This window comes from Phascolarctos cinereus, unplaced genomic scaffold (genome assembly GCF_003287225.1).
Source record: "Phascolarctos cinereus isolate Bilbo 61053 unplaced genomic scaffold, phaCin_HiC Scaffold_5;HRSCAF=322, whole genome shotgun sequence".
NCBI classification, from domain to species: Eukaryota; Metazoa; Chordata; class Mammalia; order Diprotodontia; family Phascolarctidae; genus Phascolarctos; species Phascolarctos cinereus.
Genome location: NW_027555958.1, coordinates 293,162,270 through 293,183,702, shown reverse-complemented (window position 1 = coordinate 293,183,702; position 21,433 = coordinate 293,162,270). Strand labels below are relative to the sequence as shown.

Below are 21,433 nucleotides of genomic sequence, written 5' to 3'. Positions count from 1 at the left end.
AAATGAAAGGTATGGACTAAATGGTCACTAAGGTCCCTTCCAACTCTAAATTTACGATCTTGTGCCTTCCATAGTACAGTTTAATTTTGAACCAGTTCTAGAAGTAACAGTCTAGAATGGAGCCAATCCAAGAAAATCTACTTTTGGTCTACTGCTGAACTTTATGCTTGTTCTAACTTTTAAAAAGCCCAACTAGAGTTCCACCTTCTTAAGGAATACTCCACTTACTCTTCCATTGTATACTGACAGAATGATTGATGAAGGAAGGGCTCTACAAGTCTATATCTTAAAATCTAAACTCCACAGCTGGATATCTAACATCCTTCAAAAACCTAGTCTCAACTTACTTTCCATCTTTTTTTCCTACTACTACTTAACACAGGTCTCTCTGAATCTGGCTAAACTGTTCCACTGAGACTACTTTTTGATACTCTTTGATCCAGAGATCCCACTGCTAGCTTTAATATCCCAAGGATTCTAAGGATAAAAAGAATGGCCCATATAAATAAAATTGTTTACAGAATCACTTTTTGTATTTACAAAGAACTAGAAACAAAGTAGATGCTCATGAACTGTGGAATGGCTAAATAAATTGTGGTATATAAATGTAATATAATTCTACTGTGCTATTAGAAGCAATGAAGATGGTAAATATAGAAGCATTGAAGAACTGTATGAATTAATGAAAAGTGAAATAAATAGAACTAGGAAAATAAACATAATGACAAAATGTAAATGGAAACAAATGCTGTGGCAGATTAGTATACTGTCAGTGGAGTTGTATACTGATACAACCATTCTAGAAAGCAATTTGGAATTATGCAAACAAATAAAGTAACTAAAAATGTACATTCCTCTGTTAGGCATATACATGTAGGAGATCACTGACACAAAGACAAGGTCCACATATGCCAAAACATTTACAGCAGCACATTTCACAGAAGCAAAAAAGTGGAAACAAAGTATGCCCATCAATTGGGGCATGGCTAAACAAACTGTGACATATAAATGTAACAGTATATTACTATGTTGTTAAGAAATGATGAATGTGATAAATACAGAGACGCTTGCAAAGGCTTACATGAAGTGAGGCAAAGGGAAGGAAGCAGAGCCAGGAAAACACCACACACAATAACAACAATGTAAACTGAAAGAAAAACCATCACAAAACAATCAAGACTTAACTGGAAAATTATTAAGATCAAACTTCAGCGCAAAGAGATATGAGAAAGCATCTTCTCTTCCTCTTTGCAGAGGTCAGGGTCCACAAGTGTGAAACGCTGCATAGAATGTCAGATTTTTTCAGTGTGTTGATCAGTTTTGCTAAAAAAAAAAAGAAACCATGTTTTTCTCTTCCTTTTTATTTTAAAAAAAAGTCCTTTGTTATTATGGATGGCTGTATGGGAGGGGTAAGGGAGGGGACACCAGGGGAAATTTAGGTAATGTAAAAATAATGAATATCAATAAACTTTATTTTAAAAAAGAAACTGAATTTTGTTAAATAAAAATGACCAAATTTGACTGCAAAGAGACAGGAGATGACAACTTCCCTCCTTTACAGAAGTGAAGTACCACGGGTGTGTAATGTTGCTTATAAAGGCAGACTTTTATGATTTGTTGATTGCTTGTTCTGAACTGTTTTTCCCCTCTTTTTTATTTTTTATTGTTGGTGTTGGGAGGTGGGTGGGAGGGGAAGGCAGGGAAGGAAGGAAAGAAGCTACATTGGGAAATGTAGATGATATTAAAATAAAAAGCTGCTAAGAAATTATTTTTTTAAAAACTTGATCAATCCCTGAATATACTCTGCATATTTATACCTTTGTTCATGCTTTCCTACTCCATCTAAAATGTTTCCCTTTCTTCTCCAAGTATTCAAATCATATCTATCCTTCAGGACCTATCTTAAGCACCTCTTGTATGACGGCTTTCCTGACTTTTCCTCCCCCATATCTCTACCAAACCCGTTGCCAATACCTCCTACTTGGCATTTAATAACATGTTTCTATAGTGTGAAGTGCTTTTCTCCTAACAACCCCATTCAGTAGGTGGTACAAGGATGATGATCCTTGCTTCACAGGTGGGGAAGCTAGATTACAGAAAATTAACTGTCTTTACAAGTTTGTGTCAGGATTGGAATCCTTTCTCTTGCTTCCAAATACAGCTCTCTATCAGCTGTATGCAGCCTGGTGATAGCTAATTTTGTATTTTTTTTTGCCTGTCTATTTACCTTTTTAGCATGTGTGTCTTATTTCTCTCAATTAGGGCAGTTCCCTCAGGGCAGCAGCTACTTACTGTCGTCCTTTGTAGATCTCACAAGGCCCTAGTGCTCTGGGTAGCAGCCATTCACACTAACCAAAACTGTGAAATCAAACTCCTTACTGGTTAGGAGTTACAGCTTCAAACCTGACCAAGCTTTGAAACCTCCAGCCTCTATCTACATGAGTAGGAGTGAATACCTTCACACTGCAACTGGCTGAACTAGGCCCTACTGGCAAAAAGAAGTTCAATCATTTTCAAAAGTAAACAGCTTATTTCTCACTGAGGGGCAAGAAAAGCACACTGTTTTGTTACAGGGTAAGAAAAACACTCCAGAAGATTAGAGACAAAAACACTTAGAAATCACAGTCACACTAACTAAGCTTCAGCCAACTCCAACCACTTTGGGTTTCACTTTGGAACTAGAAAAAACAGCAACAACAAACAGATCACTCTCCATATTGTTACTGGGGATACGTCCCCAGGGAAGTCAAAGATAGAAATGAAGGTCCAACACTTTGTAGTGTTTAATAGTGAGGAATGATGGCAACAGAATCTAAGGGGATACTAATATACTATAAAATAACAATGAACATGACAGATACAGAGAAGAATGGAATGACTTATACAAACACATACAAAGTTAAGCAAGCAGAACCAGGAAAGTCATAGACCCAATAGCTATAAATTGTGTAAATGGAAATAACAACACAATCAAAATCTGAAACTGAAATGAGCAAGCTTGGCTCCTAGAAGAGACAGAAGAACGCACTACACCTTCCCTTCTTTAAAGAGGAGGAGAACAAATGTGCAGAACACTGAAGACAATGTCATAATTTTCCAATATGTTGGTCAGTTTTGTTCAATTTGTTTTCTCTTATTTTTATTCTTTGTTATAAAGGATGACTCTCTGAGAGGAAAAGAGGGAGGACTATAAAAGGAAATTTTAGGTGATATAAAAATAAAACAATAAAAATTTATTTTCAAAAATTCAGAGAACTATGGGAAGATTTGTGTGAACAGATATAAAGTGGAAAAAAGCAAAACCAAGAGGAAAAATACAATGAAAAAAAAACAACGTAAATGAAAAGATTACTAAAATGAGGTTGAATTGTACATAACTGAAAAACCAATAAAGATATCATAGAAAAAACAAACAGATGAAACATGCCTCCTTCCTCAGTATCAAATGTGTTTTGCATAATTGTTCTCTTTTTGTCACAAGGAAAGGTTCAATCTGGAGGAAGGGTTTGTATAATAATTGACATGAAGAAACAAAGGCATTGATAAAACTTTTTTTTAAAAAGACATCTTCCAGTCAAGATATGCTAAAAAAAAATACCTTGAGGTTCATAATTTAACATATGGAATTGTGATTGTATTAAATCGAGAAAATACATATTAAATTTTGAATATTAGGGCTATTAAAAAATGGTCCTGCAAAAGCCTAGTAAAACCCCAATATTTTCAGGGTCCTTTTTCCTCCAAAATGAGGAACACTTCTTACATTGAAAGTATTCTTCTTATCACTACAGAGAATTCTAAAAAAACATTTTTTTAAAAATTTCCCCAAGGAAGCTAAAAGCAAAAACCTGCTTGTTCAACATGTAATTAAAGACTCCATAACACTCTTACTCTTACCTAAATGCTTTCTGAAGTGCGGGAAGAAAACATGAGAAAACACTGACACTTTAGTTTTTTTTGTTTGTTTGTTTGGTTTGGTTTTTTTTACACTTTAGTTTTAAGAATGAGATTAAACCACTGAAGTAAAAGACTTAAGTTTACCAAAGAATGGAAATTTTGCCTCAACTTATCTTCTCCCATAAACTCACTGCTGCTTAAAAACCCATATTAAAGGCCAACAGGGTCATAGATTTAGAGCCGAATGGATCTTAAAAGTCCTACCCCCTAAATTTACAGATGAAGAAACTGAGGTACAGAAGGGTTAACTGACTTGCCCAACATCATACAACTAGTGAGTGTCTGAAACAAGATTTGAATCCAAGTCTTTCTGACTCCCAAGTCCAGTGTTTTATTCCATTTCCAAGGGAAAACTGCATCTGGAAGGTTTGAATGTAAACAATTCTGACCACTCTGTACTGAGACAAGAAGGACTAGCCCTTTAAGCTACTATAGCAGCTGTAGTAAGGAGACAGGGAGAAGGATCACTAAACGCAAAGACAGTATTCATTGATTTAATTTTTTTAAATGATAAAGGGATGTGCAATTGCCTTCTACCAGCAACAAGCTCATTATCAAAGGCATCAGCAGAGTGTCTATCCTACTGTTTCACTTATATTTTGATTACGGATAGCCCATGGTAGAGATAAAATCTACTATAACAATTTAGTTTTTGGTTTTGCAATGCCTTGTTGCAGCTCTATTAGAGGCTCTTCCCGCCAAAACAGCAGAATTTCTGTTTTGGACAGCACCGCAACCAGAAGTGACATATTCCCTAAAATGTGCTTATAATGAGAAGCATCAGTTGTATACTGATGAAATTTGGCTATATGAGATCAGCCATACATTTTTTCTACTGAAATAAATTTTCAAGTCTCTAAGTCAGTGGAGAAAGTGACTGAAGATACATTTCACTTCACAGGTAGCTCTTCAGAAACAACTGTGCTATACACTGAGGGCACATGCCTGTTTTTAAATCTCTCTCCAGAGTTTATGGAAACCACACACAGTCAGTCATGAGCCATCTTCTTTTTGTAGTTTTAAAAAATGATCTTTATAAGCTTCCTAACCTAGGGTTAGGGTTAGAACTGGGAAATTTATTACATTCCTCATATTAAAATGGTACCACCTACAAGCACTTAATGGAAAATCAGAAGTAAAAAGTTAGTAGCTCCAACTAGTGAACAATTGCTTTCTTTTCCTTTCCTAATAAATTACAGAAAGACTCAAGCAGATGTCATGTTGGCATTCAAAACCGAAAATACAGCTGAAAAGCAAGTTATGACTAATGCAAAGTAAAAGATGAATGTCAGAAAGCTTCATTTTTTCAAATTTCAGATAAGCTCTTTAGCCTTAGGGTTCCTCTCACAGGACCCTGGAGTTTGGCTAGAAGTCTCAACCCCCATTTAAAATTGCAATCTCTCCACAAGAGTGGGGGGGGTGTGTAAATACAATTTAAGGGTGTCAGTGTTTACTTTAATCTTGGCAAGACTTGCACAAAAAAAAAATTGTGTAGGCAAAACCTCATTGTCCTTCCCCACTTTGGATTTTATTTGCACCATTCTTAATAAATGAACGACGTCTGCATATTGTGAAAAGCTCCTTATCTCCTAAAGACATAATACCTTTTCAGCAGCATCACACAGAGCAACTGCTTCACAATTGGTAACTCCAACGGAGCAATTGATGCTTTTTCACTCCTAATATAAGGAATGCTGTTTCCCCAATGCAAATAAAATCCAAAGCAGGGAAAGCCTTAGCAATACTATTTCAAAACCTGCTCTGACAGAGAACTAAAGGTCAGAAGATACCTAAGGCATTGCTCTCAAGAGGCACAGAGGTGGAAAATAGAAAAAATGTAACCCTGTTCTCCCTCCCTGGAAGGGCATCACTATTAGAGTCAAGGAAAGATACATGAGAGAGAAATGTAAGATACTGTAAGATACCAGATGCCGAGACGCCTGCCTGCACCTCCTAAATTCTACAACTTCCACTATAAAAGCACTTCTCCTTAATCTGTGAGCTTATCTATAATACTAAAATTGGGAGACACTTTATAGACTAATTTTACCAAAAAATATTCTACTCTTCTTTAAACAAGAAGAATATTTTTCCTTTAATATATACAGTTTTAAAATTTCTGCTCAATTTGAAATATGGTACTTAGTGTCAGACTTTATCACTGCATTGGTTGGCTTTTTCTTTGTTATAAGGAAAAGTTCTATGAGGTGGGGTAAAGGGAAAGGAAGATTAAGAGATAATAACTGTGATTTAAAAACAAAAGGCAAAAATCAAATTAACAAAAAAAACCCCAGCCACAGCCAAGAACATACTATGTATAATGACTAAAACAACATAAAATAAACCAAAATGTAGGGGTAACAAAACTGGTCAAATCCAATGAATGGCCAACATACCATAGTATCGAAATTATACATTCCTCTTATCTGTTATCAGTACATTTTTTTCAAGAAAGGTACTTTGTCAAGTGGCTTGTTATAAAGTTTCTGCCTTGCCAAAATAAAATCTATTCCAAAGTTAAAAATAAAAGTGCCACTGATGTCTAAAAATGAAGTTTATTAGAAGTAACAAGTTTTTCTCCAATATGATAACTATAATACAATAGTGGTATGCCACACAATTTAAAATTCTGGATCTATTCTACAATGTTGGGAACATTAAGTGTGCTATGTCTAAAAACTGAATATAATCAATTACTAGGTGAATACATCCAAAGGTAGCAATCCTCTGGTATGCATACCCAGCAGTGTAAGAACTATCCTCAAGCATACCCTTGGGTTTCATATGATAGTTTCCTTACCCCAATGTGGAGCTTTGAGGGCTATGTCTATGATGGTATATTCAGAGTTCAACTCTGGTTTAATCACCTGATGATTTAATATATTTCTCATCATTGGTCTTTGGTGGACCCCAGACTACTGGGAGCAAGCAGTTAATTGAGGGAGAAAAGGGACAAGAAGGTAGCTCTCAAGGTAGTACTAAAAAAAAAAGACCTGAAGCTCATCTACCAACTCTTTCTTTTCACACATTCTTTAGGCTTTAGACCTTGTTTGTGATCACCCTTTCCTTTCAAAGCTGTTCTGGATGTGCATTTTAAATTGTATGAAAAGGATAGGTGTTAGAAATATAGTATATTTGCCCTAGAACCAACATCCCACTAGGGATGGAAAACTGAGTACAGAAAATGGATGAAAATGGCTCAGTAGAATAAAAAATATCAGGCAGGAAACTAATTGAAGCAAATCCTAATTTTAGCTCTATAATTTTATGACTAAATACAGTCATTTTAGCCCTCCTGCTGCTCATCAGTACCATTTTGATTCTCAAATACATTTCAATATTAAAGAAAAATAAAGCCAATAACACCAGCAAGACATTACAAAGAATATCTTAAAACTGTAAAATAATTTGCAAAATAACAATATAATATAAAAGTAAAACAGTATTATCATGAAAATGATGGCATTAATCCAGAGATTGCATCATTAAATGGGAAACTAAATTGTAAGCAGAATCTATTCAGAAAAATTTCACTTGGGATAATTTCTGCCTACCAATTAAGTAAACCTCAATTCCCTTGCAAAGAAAAAAAAATGAAACAGGCCAAAGAAAAATTCAAAATACATCCCTGAAAAGGATTATATATAACCCTAATTTTTGCTTTTCAATCACTGTCTTTCATCTGAAGAGATCTGACTAGTTAGTTTCTATTTTGGTCTAGGAACTATTCTGATCTGTCCAATTAACTTTTCAAGAATAAGGAAAACTCAGCTATTATTTTAGCCACTTAACCAGAAAAGCAATGGGTGTATACAATGTCTTACACGATGCAAATATGCATAAAGTGTAACAATTTATGCTTTCTGATAGCTATTACAGAATGCTAGAAAACAGTCTTATTAAACAGGTTCCCCAAAATGCTCGACTCAAAGAAAAAAAAAGAAGCCAGTAATGGACTATACAGAGGATAACTACTAATGAGCTCCTAAACAGCAGGAAAACAATATCTAGGATATTCAGAATATACTTTTTTTTAATAAAAAATTAAATTAATTATTTTAAGACCCACTTCACAGGCCAATATGGTAGTATGCATCAAATAACTTTTAAAACCACAAAGACAACACATTCTTCTTGATGGCTAAGACTCACACCAGGACCAAAGCCATCAGTACAACTCAAAATTTAAAACAGCAGAGGCCCTTTCTGCCTAACTAGGCCAGGGTGAAAACACTGAAAAAAATTATACCCACAGAAAGCCACAAGTTCAAGGCAGTAACACTGGAGATTTAACTCAAATTCATAGCCTTCCAGGAAAAGTCTATAACAAATAAAAGAGGATACTATTGAATATGGAGACTTGAAAAGGCAAAGGTTAAATGAAAACTTCTAACCTTTTTAAAAAGATAAAAGTTGTTTTATTAAAAATACTTTATTATTGTTGCTGAAAAGTAATAATTCAAAGGATAGAGTTTCACCTTCATTACCTTTCTTTTTCTGTTATTTAGTGGCTATCCTAATAAGCAGTAAAATAACCAAAAGGTCCAGAAGAAACAGAATTCCAGGGCTTAAATAAATGACGATAATAATGATAGCTAACATTTATTTAGCTTTAAAGATTTGCAAATCATTTTGTATGTATCATTTTGATTAATCCTCACAAAAGCCTGGTGAGATAGGTGCTATTATTATTCACAATTCACAGAAGAAGAAAAAATGGCTGATACAGATTAAATGATTTGCCCAGGGCAACACAGTTATTACAAGTTTGAGGTAGAATTCAACTCAAGTTTTCCTGACTCCAAGTCCAGTATTCTATCCACCAGCCATCAAGAGGATTAGGTGCACATATTAGGAAATAGTCTCTAAATAACTGAATATTCCATATCAACTAAACTATGATAAATGTATAATATACAAATTATATATCTTATTAAATCCAAAGTCAATAATTCTTTGAGTACTGAAAGAACTGAAGCAACTGTTCAAGAGAAACCAAATCTTGATCCCCTCTCTACCTGACTCTGCCATTGTATTTATCTACCATCCCTGACCCAACCGCTGGGCTCTAACTCTCCCACGATTACAGAATCAAGATCCGAATCTAGAAACCAGTTGAAATGGCCTCAAAAGAAAAACTAAGGTGCCCTTCATATAGGACCACAGATCTACAACTGGAAGGGACTTCTGAGGTCATTCAGGCCAACTCTCTCATTTTGTAGAAGAGGAAAGTTGGGGTCATTCTTTCTATCTCTGCTATTACATATGTAAACAATATTTAAACAACATCCCCCTAAATCAATAAAGTACCTCAATTAAGAGTTATTTTTGTCTCAAAAATATAATTAAGAAACTAGACAATGGTTTTCTGGTACTTCCCCAAAAGCAAAGTTCTCTTTTTATAGCTCTTGTATCTCTCTCATAGGGGGAAAAAAAGTATGTCGGTAAAAAAACAATGCATAAAGCTCAGGTGATGAGGGTCTCTGTCATTTTCCTTTAATCCACTCCAAACTTGACCTTTACCCAATGAACAGGTGTGTGTAGGGGGGGAGGTGGGTGTGTCTATGGGGGGGGTAGTGTGTGTGTGTGTGTGTGTGTGTGTGTGTGTGTGTGTGTGTGTGTGTGTGTGACAGAGAGAGAGAGAGAGAGAGAGAGAAAGAGAGAGAGAGAGAGAGAGAGAGACACACACACACACACACACACACATTTTGGGTCTCAAAAATGGTTGTTCGGCCCACTGTGATAAAGAAATTTTAATCTTCTAACAGTAAGTTTAAAAAAAAAGAAAAAATGGAGAAAAGGAGGAAAACAAAAATACAAATAATATTAATATGCCATCTATTTTATGTGTATTATATTTGAAAGTCAATAGGAGTTACAAACTCTTCTAATATTATTACTCGCTGACTTGAAACTAGATGATGCTTGGATATAAAAACTGCTACAACAGGATTAACACAAATGAAGATATTTCACATATTAAAATTAAACCTCATAGGAGTTGAATTTTAACAGGTAAATCATTAATAGAGAATTTCTTTATATATTACACAATGTAGAGACTCCAAAATGTACTCTTCCATCTGTCTTACTGGATTAAATCTATCTAATTCAGATGTATGCTAAGTATTCACTTAATAGGTATGAAGATGTAGTAGCTGGGTTAGGAAACAGTAGTTAGAATGAAAGCAAATGTCTTTAGACTTAGTAAAGACTAAATTTAAAATAGAATTACAATTCAGTAGAATTAAAAATCAGTCCAAAATCAGATGACTAAAAATCAGAAGAAATTTCTAAATATGTACTAAACGTAGGCATTCCAGTAAAATCAGGAAAACCACTAACATTATTTTTATTAATCATCTTCTACATTACATAAAAATGTCATTTTTTAAAAGTTATATTACATTTAGGATTTTCCAGGAATCCTAAACATTTCCAGTCCAATGATGAAACATGAGGGAGAAAAAAGTGAAAATGAAGACATTTATTCCTTGGGTTCCTAGAAATAACTCCAAAGCATTACTCAAAAGAATAATCATCACATTTATGTTTTTAAAGGTAAATTATATGCTTTCACTAAGTTTTCCCTCTACACACTCACCCATCTGCTCGACAATTTCTGGAGGAAATACCCGGGAGGCAAAAGCTCGACGAAATATATCTGAAAACTCCCTGTCGAGGCCTCCTATTCCCATCTTTTCAAAGTTCCAGTCAGGATTGATGATAGATTGTCGATTTTCCTTGGTTTTAGCTTTACCTGTACAAATAAAATACAATCAGATATTCAACATCAGAAGGGATTCAAAGAAATTTTGACACTATTAACAAATACATATTAACAAATAAGCAGACAATACACAAATTGAATAAATAAATTAAATCTCAGTAAATAAGAAGCTGTTCAAATACAAAGACGACATTGCTGGCCCATCTAGAAGATGGTCAATGTCATTAGGATATTCAGTTGTTTTCCCCAGTGGTGGGAAATGGGTTCTGCTAAACCACCTCTTAAGTTCTTGTCTCATTGCTTTTGTGGTTAAAAGAACATTTGCAAAACGGCCAGCTGGGCTGTGGGACTAACTTACATCCATGGAACAAAGCAACGGAAAATTTACATTTTAGAGATAAAAAATTAATCTTGGACTCCTTAAGCTCTAACTACATTAAGGAGCCTCTCAAAGCTTCCAAAAGGAGCATAATAAAGGGAAAACACATTTACCTAGATTCAAATCATTTGGTATACAAAGAATATGTGGAATGTGTTCTTTAGTTTGTTACATTTACATATGCAAAATTAGTCTAACCAACTCAATACAATCCAATCTGTGTTAAGGACTCAGTACAGGTTTATGTAAGGTGGTACGTTAGGTGCTTTGAATAAAAAAAACAAAAACAAAAATAAAAACACCCAGTCCCCATCTTCAAGGATACTACCAGGGGATACAACATATACAGAATGAATATAAATAAGTATAAAACATGTACAAACATATAAAAGTAATTTCAAGAGGGAGAAGGCACTAACAACTTGGAATGATCAGGAAAGGTCTTGGGAAGGGGGTAATGACAGAGTTGTACTTTGGAGATAACCTAGGAGATTTATGAGACAGAGGTCAGGAAGAAGTACATTTCAAGTATAAGGGACTAGTTTTTGCAAAATGACTCAGGCAGGAGGTAGAAGAGCATATATGGGGAACAGGCTGTAGGTTAGTTTGACTAGAATAGAGAAGTGCATAAAGGAGAGGAATATGAAATAGGGTGGGGAAAGTTGTATAGAAACCACCTTTTCAGAAGAAAGTTTTAAATATTAGGCTCAGAAGTCTGCATATTTTCTTAGAGGCAAGCAGGAATCATTGAAGATTTTTGAGTACAGGGATAACATGGTGTTATCTCTATTTTAGAAATATCAATTGGGCAGCTGGAGAGAGAATGGAGTAGGCAAGAGACCAGTGATGGTATTGCAAAAGTCCAGATGAGAGATGTTAAGTTCTGAATTAGGGTAGAAACTATGGGTTTCTATAGGTAGCAAACCATCTAAAAAAATTACAGATTATAAACCTAATTTCATTTCAAAATATTTTACATAAAGAAGATAAAATTTAATCAATCTAGGTTACAATGCGACCTAAAACAAGACACTACACTGCCATATTTGAAAAAAATACAATATAAAAAAAAATGGAATTGTCACAGGACACCTGAGGATAAAATTGGAATACAACATTATTATTCTTATAAAACCAGTGAAGGAAAGCATCAAATAAAAAAAATTACATAAGATAATTTCCTGAATATAATGTCACTGAACAAAATTTCCTTTACGATGCACCTTGGTTATTTTCTTACACTTGGGTGGCCCCTTGTGGCCAAATGTGTAATGCACAATAAATCAATAAACATTTCAATTTTTAAAAGTCTATAAATTACATTTTGCATAGATCATTTAGAAAATTTAAAATTACACTTCATAAAAGTCACATAATACTATAGAGGAAGACTTGCTTAAATCTCATACAAATTAAATAAAAACACATCACTTCAGAAATTCACCGCCAGGGAAATGCTGCTTAACCTTCCTTCGATGTAATGACAAGGTAAAAAACTGTTTCTTGGCCTATGAAAATCTCTCATTTCCAACAAGATTATACATAGATGAAAACACTTAAAATAAGAACGTCAGGTGGCCAATGGCAATCTTCATTCTAATGGGCTCCTTTTCTCAAAGACTATTATTCTGTACATAGAGCCCCGTACATTTTCCCCTCAGGAAGCTCTAAATAATAGAAGAAAATATTGCTTCATATCTTACTTTAAAAGATGACTATAGTTAGGGATTTTTCCCCCCAAACACTTTCATCACTATTAAGTCTAGTCATCAGCCAATCTTTTTTTTTTAAGGCAATTGAGGTTAAGTGACTTGCCCAGGGCCACACAGCTAGTAAGTGTCAAGTGTTTGGTCTGAGGCCACATTTGAACTCAGGTCCTCCTGACTTCAGGGCAGGTGCTCTATCCACTGCACCACCTAGCTGCCCCTAGTCATCAGCCAATCTTAAGGGCAACATACCCTACACCAAGAATCAAATGGCATTTGCATTTGTGATTTGCTGGTTTGGTCTTATAGAAATAATGCCTATTGCTATTTTAAAACATGGGGCTAGTGGATGTCACATAATTACACAATAACGATGACTTTTATGACAGGTTATATAACAAGTAAGCTATTCTTTCTACATTAGCCCATGACATATCTCTCTAAAACCAGAGATAAGGTAGTACTGATGCAATTTTCACTAATCTGCTTCAGTTATTAAACACTTTTGAAATATCTTTGCTTCATCCAGAATGAGTCATATGCTTTATTTATAGGGAAAACCAAAAAACAATTATACTTTTTGCATTCTGGTGACATCTGTTAAAGTCACCAAAATAAAAGAAACATAACGCTGAACAAAATTAGCTTCCAGAATGAAACATATGCTTTAAAGACCTTCACAGTTAGATGCTATTAAGAACAAGATAAACACTCATCTCTTTGAGTATTTAGGTGAAACCTGCCTAGAGGCAAGGATATGGAAGCACAATGCAATTTATTAATACTTTCTCATCCTACAAGAGTGATGTCATGTGTACCTAGATATTTCACAATTCACATATAGAGCCTTCATTTCTTTCTTTTTATTAATTTATTTTTAGTTTTCAACATTTACCTCCACAAGCTTTTATGTTTTAAATTTTTTTCCCCTTCCTCCCCACCTCTCTCCCCAACATGGTGTGCAATCTGATACGGGCTCTACATATACATTCCTATTAAACATATTTTCACATCAGTCATATTGTAAAGAAAAATAGAGCCTTCATTTCAAGGGGAGACATAATAATGCTTCTAAGGAAAGCAAATTAGATTTCACATAAATTTGAACTGTGAAAACACAAGTTTCCATTTCTTAGCATATTTATTTAAATCACAAGAGAAAGTCTGAGAAATTGTGTATTACTATTATTATTATTATTATTATTATTATTAACAACTTATTCTTAACTTTTTCAATGGTGGTTGGATAGAAACAATCCTAGGATAGGATGCTATCCTATTATTTTTTTATATTTAATGTTCTATAGACTAATGCACAGGTATAAAAATAACTGCATTCTGTAACTGAATAAAATCTTAGGAGGTAAGCTTATACTCTGGAAGTTCACTGAGAAAATCTTTGCTATAATTCCAGTAGCCAACTGAATTATACCTCATCTTCTTTCCACATGATTTTCATATTCTCTTATAAGTCTCTATATTTTAGAAGTTTGTTATTTCATGTGGATAGGCAGAAAGAGTATTTGTTATAGCTAAATCTATTAAAAACACTGTGCTGAAGTTTTTATAGATTGATGGGATGTCTGGGTGATTGTGAGCAACAGCTAGGTCTGTGATAATGCTCTGGTTCCCAGGCAGTTTATTGATCGATTTCTTCAAGATATTTTTAGGTCGATAGCAGCAAAATGGTAATTTGCCATCTGTCAGTACATGAAAGACGGGGAGATTCTGAGGTTTAATTTTAGGTACCAGTTCTTGTTACGCAAGGTACTAACACCTGGTCCTGAAATGCCATCATAAACCCTTACATTTTCTACTTTTTCATCCTCACACTGTTAACTGAGTTGCTATCACCCACCGAGGGACTCTGACTCTACTTGTGGACGTTAGCCATTTCACAGACTCTGTCCAAAAGCAAATAATAATTATATTCAACAAATTTAATGATGTGTACTTATCATTAGCCTTTACTATTGCTCAGTGAAGTAATGCCTTCTTGTTTGAAAAGTTTTTCTATAAAATTTTGGAGGCAGCTAGATAGTGCAGTGGATAGACCGCTGAGCCTGGAGTCAGGAAGACCTAAATTCCATTGGATAAAATGAATATAGAATGTTCCTAGGCAGCAGTTATGTTACTTCCTCTAACTCCGTTCAGCATATAGTAGCAGAGGGAGGAAGTGGTTGGAGTAATCCAGGAATGAGACAATGAGGTGAAGGATTCTACAGTAGCAATATAGAACTAATTGGTTACCTAGACGGTCAATGGAAAAGGAAGGAAAGTAAAGTCAGAGCGGGCATGATAGCCTGAAAAAGCCCTGAGGGGTTACAAGGCAAAGCAGTTTCAGGAGGAGTGAAGCACAGGAAGAGAGAGAATGACAGTAGGTTATGGTCAGACAGAGGCATATCAGAGTTCTGGATTAAGGAAGGAGAGTGCTTGTGAGTACTGGTGAAAGCTGGTCTAGGACCATCCCTACCTCAGTGTGACTGAGGTAGAGTGAAGGAGCAGTTCATGGAATTTAAAGAGTCTGAGAGACTGAAAAAGGAAGGTTTAGAGAGTTTGAGAGAGCATTGATATGGATGTTAAAGCCCTTAGTAGAAGAGCAGGAGTTGGGAAGGGGAGGAAGACAGAAAGCCAGTGGGTGATCCCCTTGAGAACAGACAGAGGATGAGCTAAGGGGCTATATGCAACAGCCAATAAGATCTTGATTAGGTGGAAAATTTTAACAGAGTGATCTTCAAAAGAACAGAAGTTGCGATGGCAAGGCAGAGTCTTGAAATGACTAAGTATTCCAACTCTCACTCCAGGACCACTGTGTTTGGCAGGTGATGATGGTGGTGAAGGCATAACCAGTAGTGAAGAAAATAGAAAGGGATGCAGAATCATTAGAAGGGAAAAGTGGGAATCTAGGACTTGGTTAAAGATAGTAAACGAAAAGACTGTGAGAAAAAGAGGAACAGAATGAAGGAAGGTTCAAATTCCTTTAAACATGCTGTTCCCACTTAGCTTTCAGCTCAGGATTTCATAAAGTCATTTGATAAAGGCATCCCCAGCTTTCTCCCTGATCAACTTAACAGGCTTCACCTGTAGACTGAAATATTTTTAAATGCTGTCTTCATTCATTGGTTCCATTTGACTTCCAGCTTCAAGCTAGAAGTCATCAATTTATCTCTCCTTGACACACATCAAGAATTTTACACATATCAGATCCAAATAAAATTTCAATATCTTTGGGAAAAGATTCTATGAGATGAAGGAGTTTTCATGTTTTGGGGTCTGGTGGGGTTTTTAGGGCAGAGTAATATAGCTTATTATCATCTATGTATATCAAATAATTAATAAGATGTTTTGCATGGAGTTTAATTTGGAACTTGTATTCAATTCAATTTAGGAGATAACAATAATACATTTTAAGGAACCATAATGGGTTTAAACTGTGCTCCTAAAAAATGTTACATTTATATTTATACATTTATATCAATTGTTCTTGAAATTACCATGGTGGTAGTAATGCTTGAGAAAAGTTTTCCTTGTAGACATCAAATATCCTGGCATTATCATTATACTTGGGTCTATTTTATTTATTTGCAGTACATGAATATTGATGAGTACGAGACTTCATTAAAGGCTTTGGGATAATGATTCATGACAGTAGAGATGTTAACCACACTTAAGGAGCTTTATTCACTACTGATAATAAGCAGTCCTTCATACCCCTGAAACTTTCTGGCATACAGTTTTTGTTCTTCGGCTGACATATTTCTTGTAAATATGTACAGACTTTTTAAAAAATAAAATCAAAGAGAGCTTTGTTCGAAGTACATTAATTGGCCTATAGTTAGAGGGCCACTGATGATTCCATCTTTTTGATATGTGCTGCCTTCTGTTGAGAAAGGTAGGATCAGTCTTGTGTCTGAAAGGAAACTGGCAAAATGCCTCACCAGAATTAATGTGAAGCATTTGAGCCAGCAAATATAGCTCTTCTTCAACCTGCTGCTTCCCAGTTTTACAGAAAAATGCAAATTCAATTTTGACTCTTTTAATATAACTGTTCTATTGTTCAGTCAGCCAACAAGTATTTATTAGTGCTTACTACTATGTGCCAGGGACTGTGCTAAGTTCATTATATTAAACTGTTTTTGATTTGGTCCAACATGCTTTTTCGGTGTATTGGATTTCTTATGATTATATAAAGAACCAGACATTTTCCACATCTTCCTTCTTTGGAGGTTTTCTCTCTCTCCTCTGATTTCTTTGCTTCTCAAGCACCTGTAGTAAAGTTTTTGATTAATGTTCAATTATTTATTTAGTTCTTTGCTCTGTTTTGACTCCTTGTATTGCCTTAGCTTTGAACTTTTTTAATGGCTAATTAAGGGAATCTAGAGTTTCTGATAAACTTTTTGTTTTCCTAATTCTGTTCTACATGCTTCTTTTTCGTTGCCTTATTTGGGCAACATGGCATCCAAGTTTTCTACTACAGTAGCAACTAGATATTAATGTAATTTTTCACTCTTTCCAAAGATCTCCAAAAGTTCTCTCAAGTTTCTTCTGTCCTAAAGGTATCTGAGACATAGTAGGGGGTGTGGGGGTTTATCCCTCAATAACTCCAACTTCCCTGTTATATTTCTGACCATAACAATGGCCACTGCATACAATGCTGTGTGCAGATCCTAGAATGTTTTTATTCTTTCTGTCAAATATTGCAGAACACATTCATTCAGGATACTTGAAGCAAATGCCAGCTTTTTTGGAATTACCCTGTTTGCTATCATTCATCTATTAGTTGGATTCATGCCATAAAACTCAAAAAGGACTTTTCAACATGTCAGTCTCAGTATCTCATTTTCAAACTCATTTGAGAAATTAGTGTTTTTTCTAATCTATTTCATTTCTAGATACAATATCTGGAATTATCATTGTTAGTATTATTAATTAGATTTTTCTGATGTGTCAGAGATAACTCAAGAGACAGGAAAATATCTATTCACAGAGTCCTCAACACACTGTGAAAACTAATCATTTGTTTTAAATATTTGGCTTTCACTAAAATCTCTGGTTTTCCCAAGCAAATGAAAATGTATTTGGATTTCTACAGTTTCATATTTACTCTAGGGACCCCAGGTCAGTTTTTCTGAATTGACAGTTAAAATGGCACAGAGACTTTCTTAAGTTACTAAATTATTATTGTTCAAAAAAGAAATATATACCAACTCCTGATTCATGAATTAGGAAACTGTTCTTCCCTGCCCTTTGGTCACAGACCAAAGAATGATGATCTGAAAGCTGCAAAGGACTTCGGCAGCCCCCCGGCCCAACTGGTACACGAAAGGAATCCCCTGACCAGTGGTCCTCCAGCCTCTGAGAAATCCCCAAGGAGGCTTCAAGGAGCCCTCTCCCCACCTCACCAGGCAGCCCCTGCTAGTTTTGGATAATCTGAATTGTTAAGAGGTTTCCCCTGACATTAAACTTAAATTGTCCTCTTCAGAGCTTCAGGTTCTATCCTCCAGGGCCAAAGAGAACTGGTCTAAGCCCCCTTCTCCATGGTGGCCCTTCAACACAGCTATTTTGGGCCCCTGAATCTAGTCTGCTCTGGTGGGAGCTGTGCTCAAATATTTGATGTCATAACATTTCAAAGCATTATTTAATATTTTCAAATATTAATTAATACCATGAAAGAGCTATTTCTGCACCTAATTTATTAGAAAACAAAATGGGAAGGAGAAGAAAATTATTGTACCTTCTCCAGAACAATGTATATGTGTCATAAATTTTTTTTTAAATCACCAGCCCACCACCCCCATACAATCAGTGTATTCCCAATAACTCCAGCAGAATGTAAGTTCTTTGAAAGCAGAGACTTTCCATTTTTCCTTGTATCCCCAAGCACTTGGTACCATGCCATGCCTGTAGTAAGCTCTGAATCAATGTATACTGAAGTGAATTGAACTCAATAATAAATGCAAAAATACAGGAAGCATACCAGGAAGCAGTAAAATGCAGTGGAAAGGGTTCTGGAGATCGGAGTTCAAATCCCAAGTCCTACTCCTGCTTATCTGTGTGACATTCTACAAACTGGTTCATATGTCCGAGTCACATTTTCCTCAGCTATATAATACTACTTACACTGCCTACCTCATTATAAAAATGTGACTTACTGTGCTTATAAAAGAACATATACCTCTTTTGAATTTATTTTTAATCACACCTTTTCACACTTAATTATAATGTTGCCTTTTTCAGCTGTATATCTTCTTCCACAACTAATAAATTATACATTCTCTGAGGGTAGAAACTTTCTTCCTTACATCACCTATTATTGTGAGCTTGACACTTTGAATAAAAATAACACCTCATATGTATAAAGTGCATTAAGGTTTACAAAGCACCTTTCTCACAAAAACGCTGTGCAATGGATAGCGAAGGTGTTATCATTCTCATTTTTAGAAATGAAGAAACTGATGTTCAAACTTGAAGTGACTCACCCAGGGTCCCACAGCCAGAAAGCAATGGAGCCCAGGCTCCTATGAACCCAGGCTGCCTGATTCTAAATTCCATATTCTTTTCACTATATCAAACTATGTCTCATGAACACAGCAAACATTGAGCTGGAACTTTTGAAATGGTGGTTTTAAAGCAAATTTCTGCAAATCACACTTTCCAATATACACACATTATAAAATTGGACATGAATTAAATAGAAGTATTTCTGGCTCTGTGACTAAATAAAAATCCTATTTAAGAATGGAATAAAAGATTTGGTAGAATAACTATTTAATGGAATGATTTCCCAATAAAACAAATATTCCTTGTCAAAATAAGTCAAGATACAGAAACAATAAACAAAAGTAGCAAAAACTTGGTATAAGACTGAGCATCTTATAAGTTTTTTCCAATGTCTTTTCATATAATTTGAAAGAAATACAGATTTATGTTGAGAAGGTACAAGAACCATCTCCACTGTTTTCCGACACTACTTAAGCCAAAAAAAAAAAGCACAACCTGCAAAACATGTAGTGCAAGATATGATTGGTTAGATTTATTACTATTGAATCTGGTAGTTTCTCATTATAATAAAGTTAGTTACAGGTAACAGCAGATTCCATATTGCTAGACTACTGTTACTAGCTGTGGCAAGATTCACTGGTTGAAAAGATTTCCCTGAGACTCCTCTTTAAAACCTTAATTTTATAGATCCATCAGCTATTGGCCACATGCTTTTCTAATCACCAATTCATTTAACTACGAATTTTAAACTAGGGCTGTACATATGTGTGTATATGTACACACACATGTATGTGTGTTTATAATATATCTTACTGTGTATAAATATAAAAAATTAACAAGTGTATCTATAAGAAAAAAATATGTATGCCCCTACACTCATCCTCGAAAAAGCCTGACTTTTTCCTTTTACATTTTGTGATTTCTCCATGTCCTGGCCCTTTCAAATAATAAAGAGATCATTTTCTGAATTAATCATTCCCACAGACTGGCTTTCTTGCAAAGGGACTACACTTGTTTATTCATTTAAATTATCAGATTAGATCTTAAGCCCATACTTAGTGACATTTTAGGATAAAGTCAAAGTCCATTCAAGATATCACCTTTCAAAACACTATAATTCTTACCAATAAGATTGAGAGAAGAATTATCTGCTTTCTCAAATGCAACTTGACTATTTCCAACAACCAGACCGACTTCAATCTGCAGGAAGATGAACAAATAATTATAATCTAACATTGTGCAACTGGTTGCTAGATTGCCTTGCCTAAGACAAAGTATCAGATAAAAATAAGATGGGGAGGGGAAGTTACACAAAGTAAATGACTTAGTTACATATCTCATAATCAGCTTCTATCCTTTATTCTTGGTGTCATATCTTTTGAAGTAAGATAAAACAGAATGCTGTCCTTAATTTTTTTAAATGTTATTTATATTCTAGGAAGACTAAAACAAATACCCAGGTTTAACAGCATATTTATCAATACCAAAAATAGTATGTCTGAAAATTGAGAAGCGCTAGCTACAAAGATCAACTCTTCCTCCCACTGTGTTTGACATGGGAAAGAATGACCATGTAAAACAGAACTTAGGAAAGTTAATTTTTAACATTTACGTTCAAATCATTTTATTTATAGTTGAACTATTTGATGTGATCCATACCTTCTGTCTTTTCCCTGTAGCAGGTTCTCCCTTCAGGATGCTGGGGTCCATGGCCTCAATATCCTTCACTAACAAACCAAAAAGCTTCTCATTGAAGCTAAACACAAGCTTTGTAGGAAAGAGGAAAGGGAGAAAAGTTAGAGTGTAGCAAGAGCATTCTCTATATCAGCCTCCACTCTCTAAAATGCAAATTTGTCCCAGAGGCAATTCAACAACTGGCCACCAGCTTTATCACTTTTCTATGCTACTTACAAACAGCAGAACAAATATTTCAAACAAAAGAATGGTGGCTGAACAACACTGAAGAAAACTCATATACACATTTATATCTTTCATCCCAGACTCACCAACACTCCAAAAGGAGGATAAATGCTAGGAGTGATGGTGAATGGGAAGATATTTCTTCCATTTTATTTTCCTAGAAGAGATCTCCTTTCCACAGATTTAAATAAACCAGTAATTATAATTGCTTGTCTTCAAGATTATGATTACGGTGTCAAC

General features: G+C 35.0%; 1 protein-coding gene across 1 annotated transcript in view; it reads right to left on the bottom strand.

Moving 5' to 3' along the window:
- Positions 1–21,433, bottom strand: part of NSF (N-ethylmaleimide sensitive factor, vesicle fusing ATPase) — a 203,698-nt gene that overhangs the window by 131,041 nt on the left and 51,224 nt on the right. The window contains exons 6-8 of the mRNA XM_020997492.1: positions 20,933–21,040; positions 20,398–20,473; positions 10,562–10,717 (exon numbers count right to left, since the gene is read on the bottom strand). Of these exons, the coding sequence (XP_020853151.1) occupies positions 10,562–10,717; positions 20,398–20,473; positions 20,933–21,040 (340 nt within the window). The remainder of the gene's footprint in view (positions 1–10,561; positions 10,718–20,397; positions 20,474–20,932; positions 21,041–21,433) is intronic.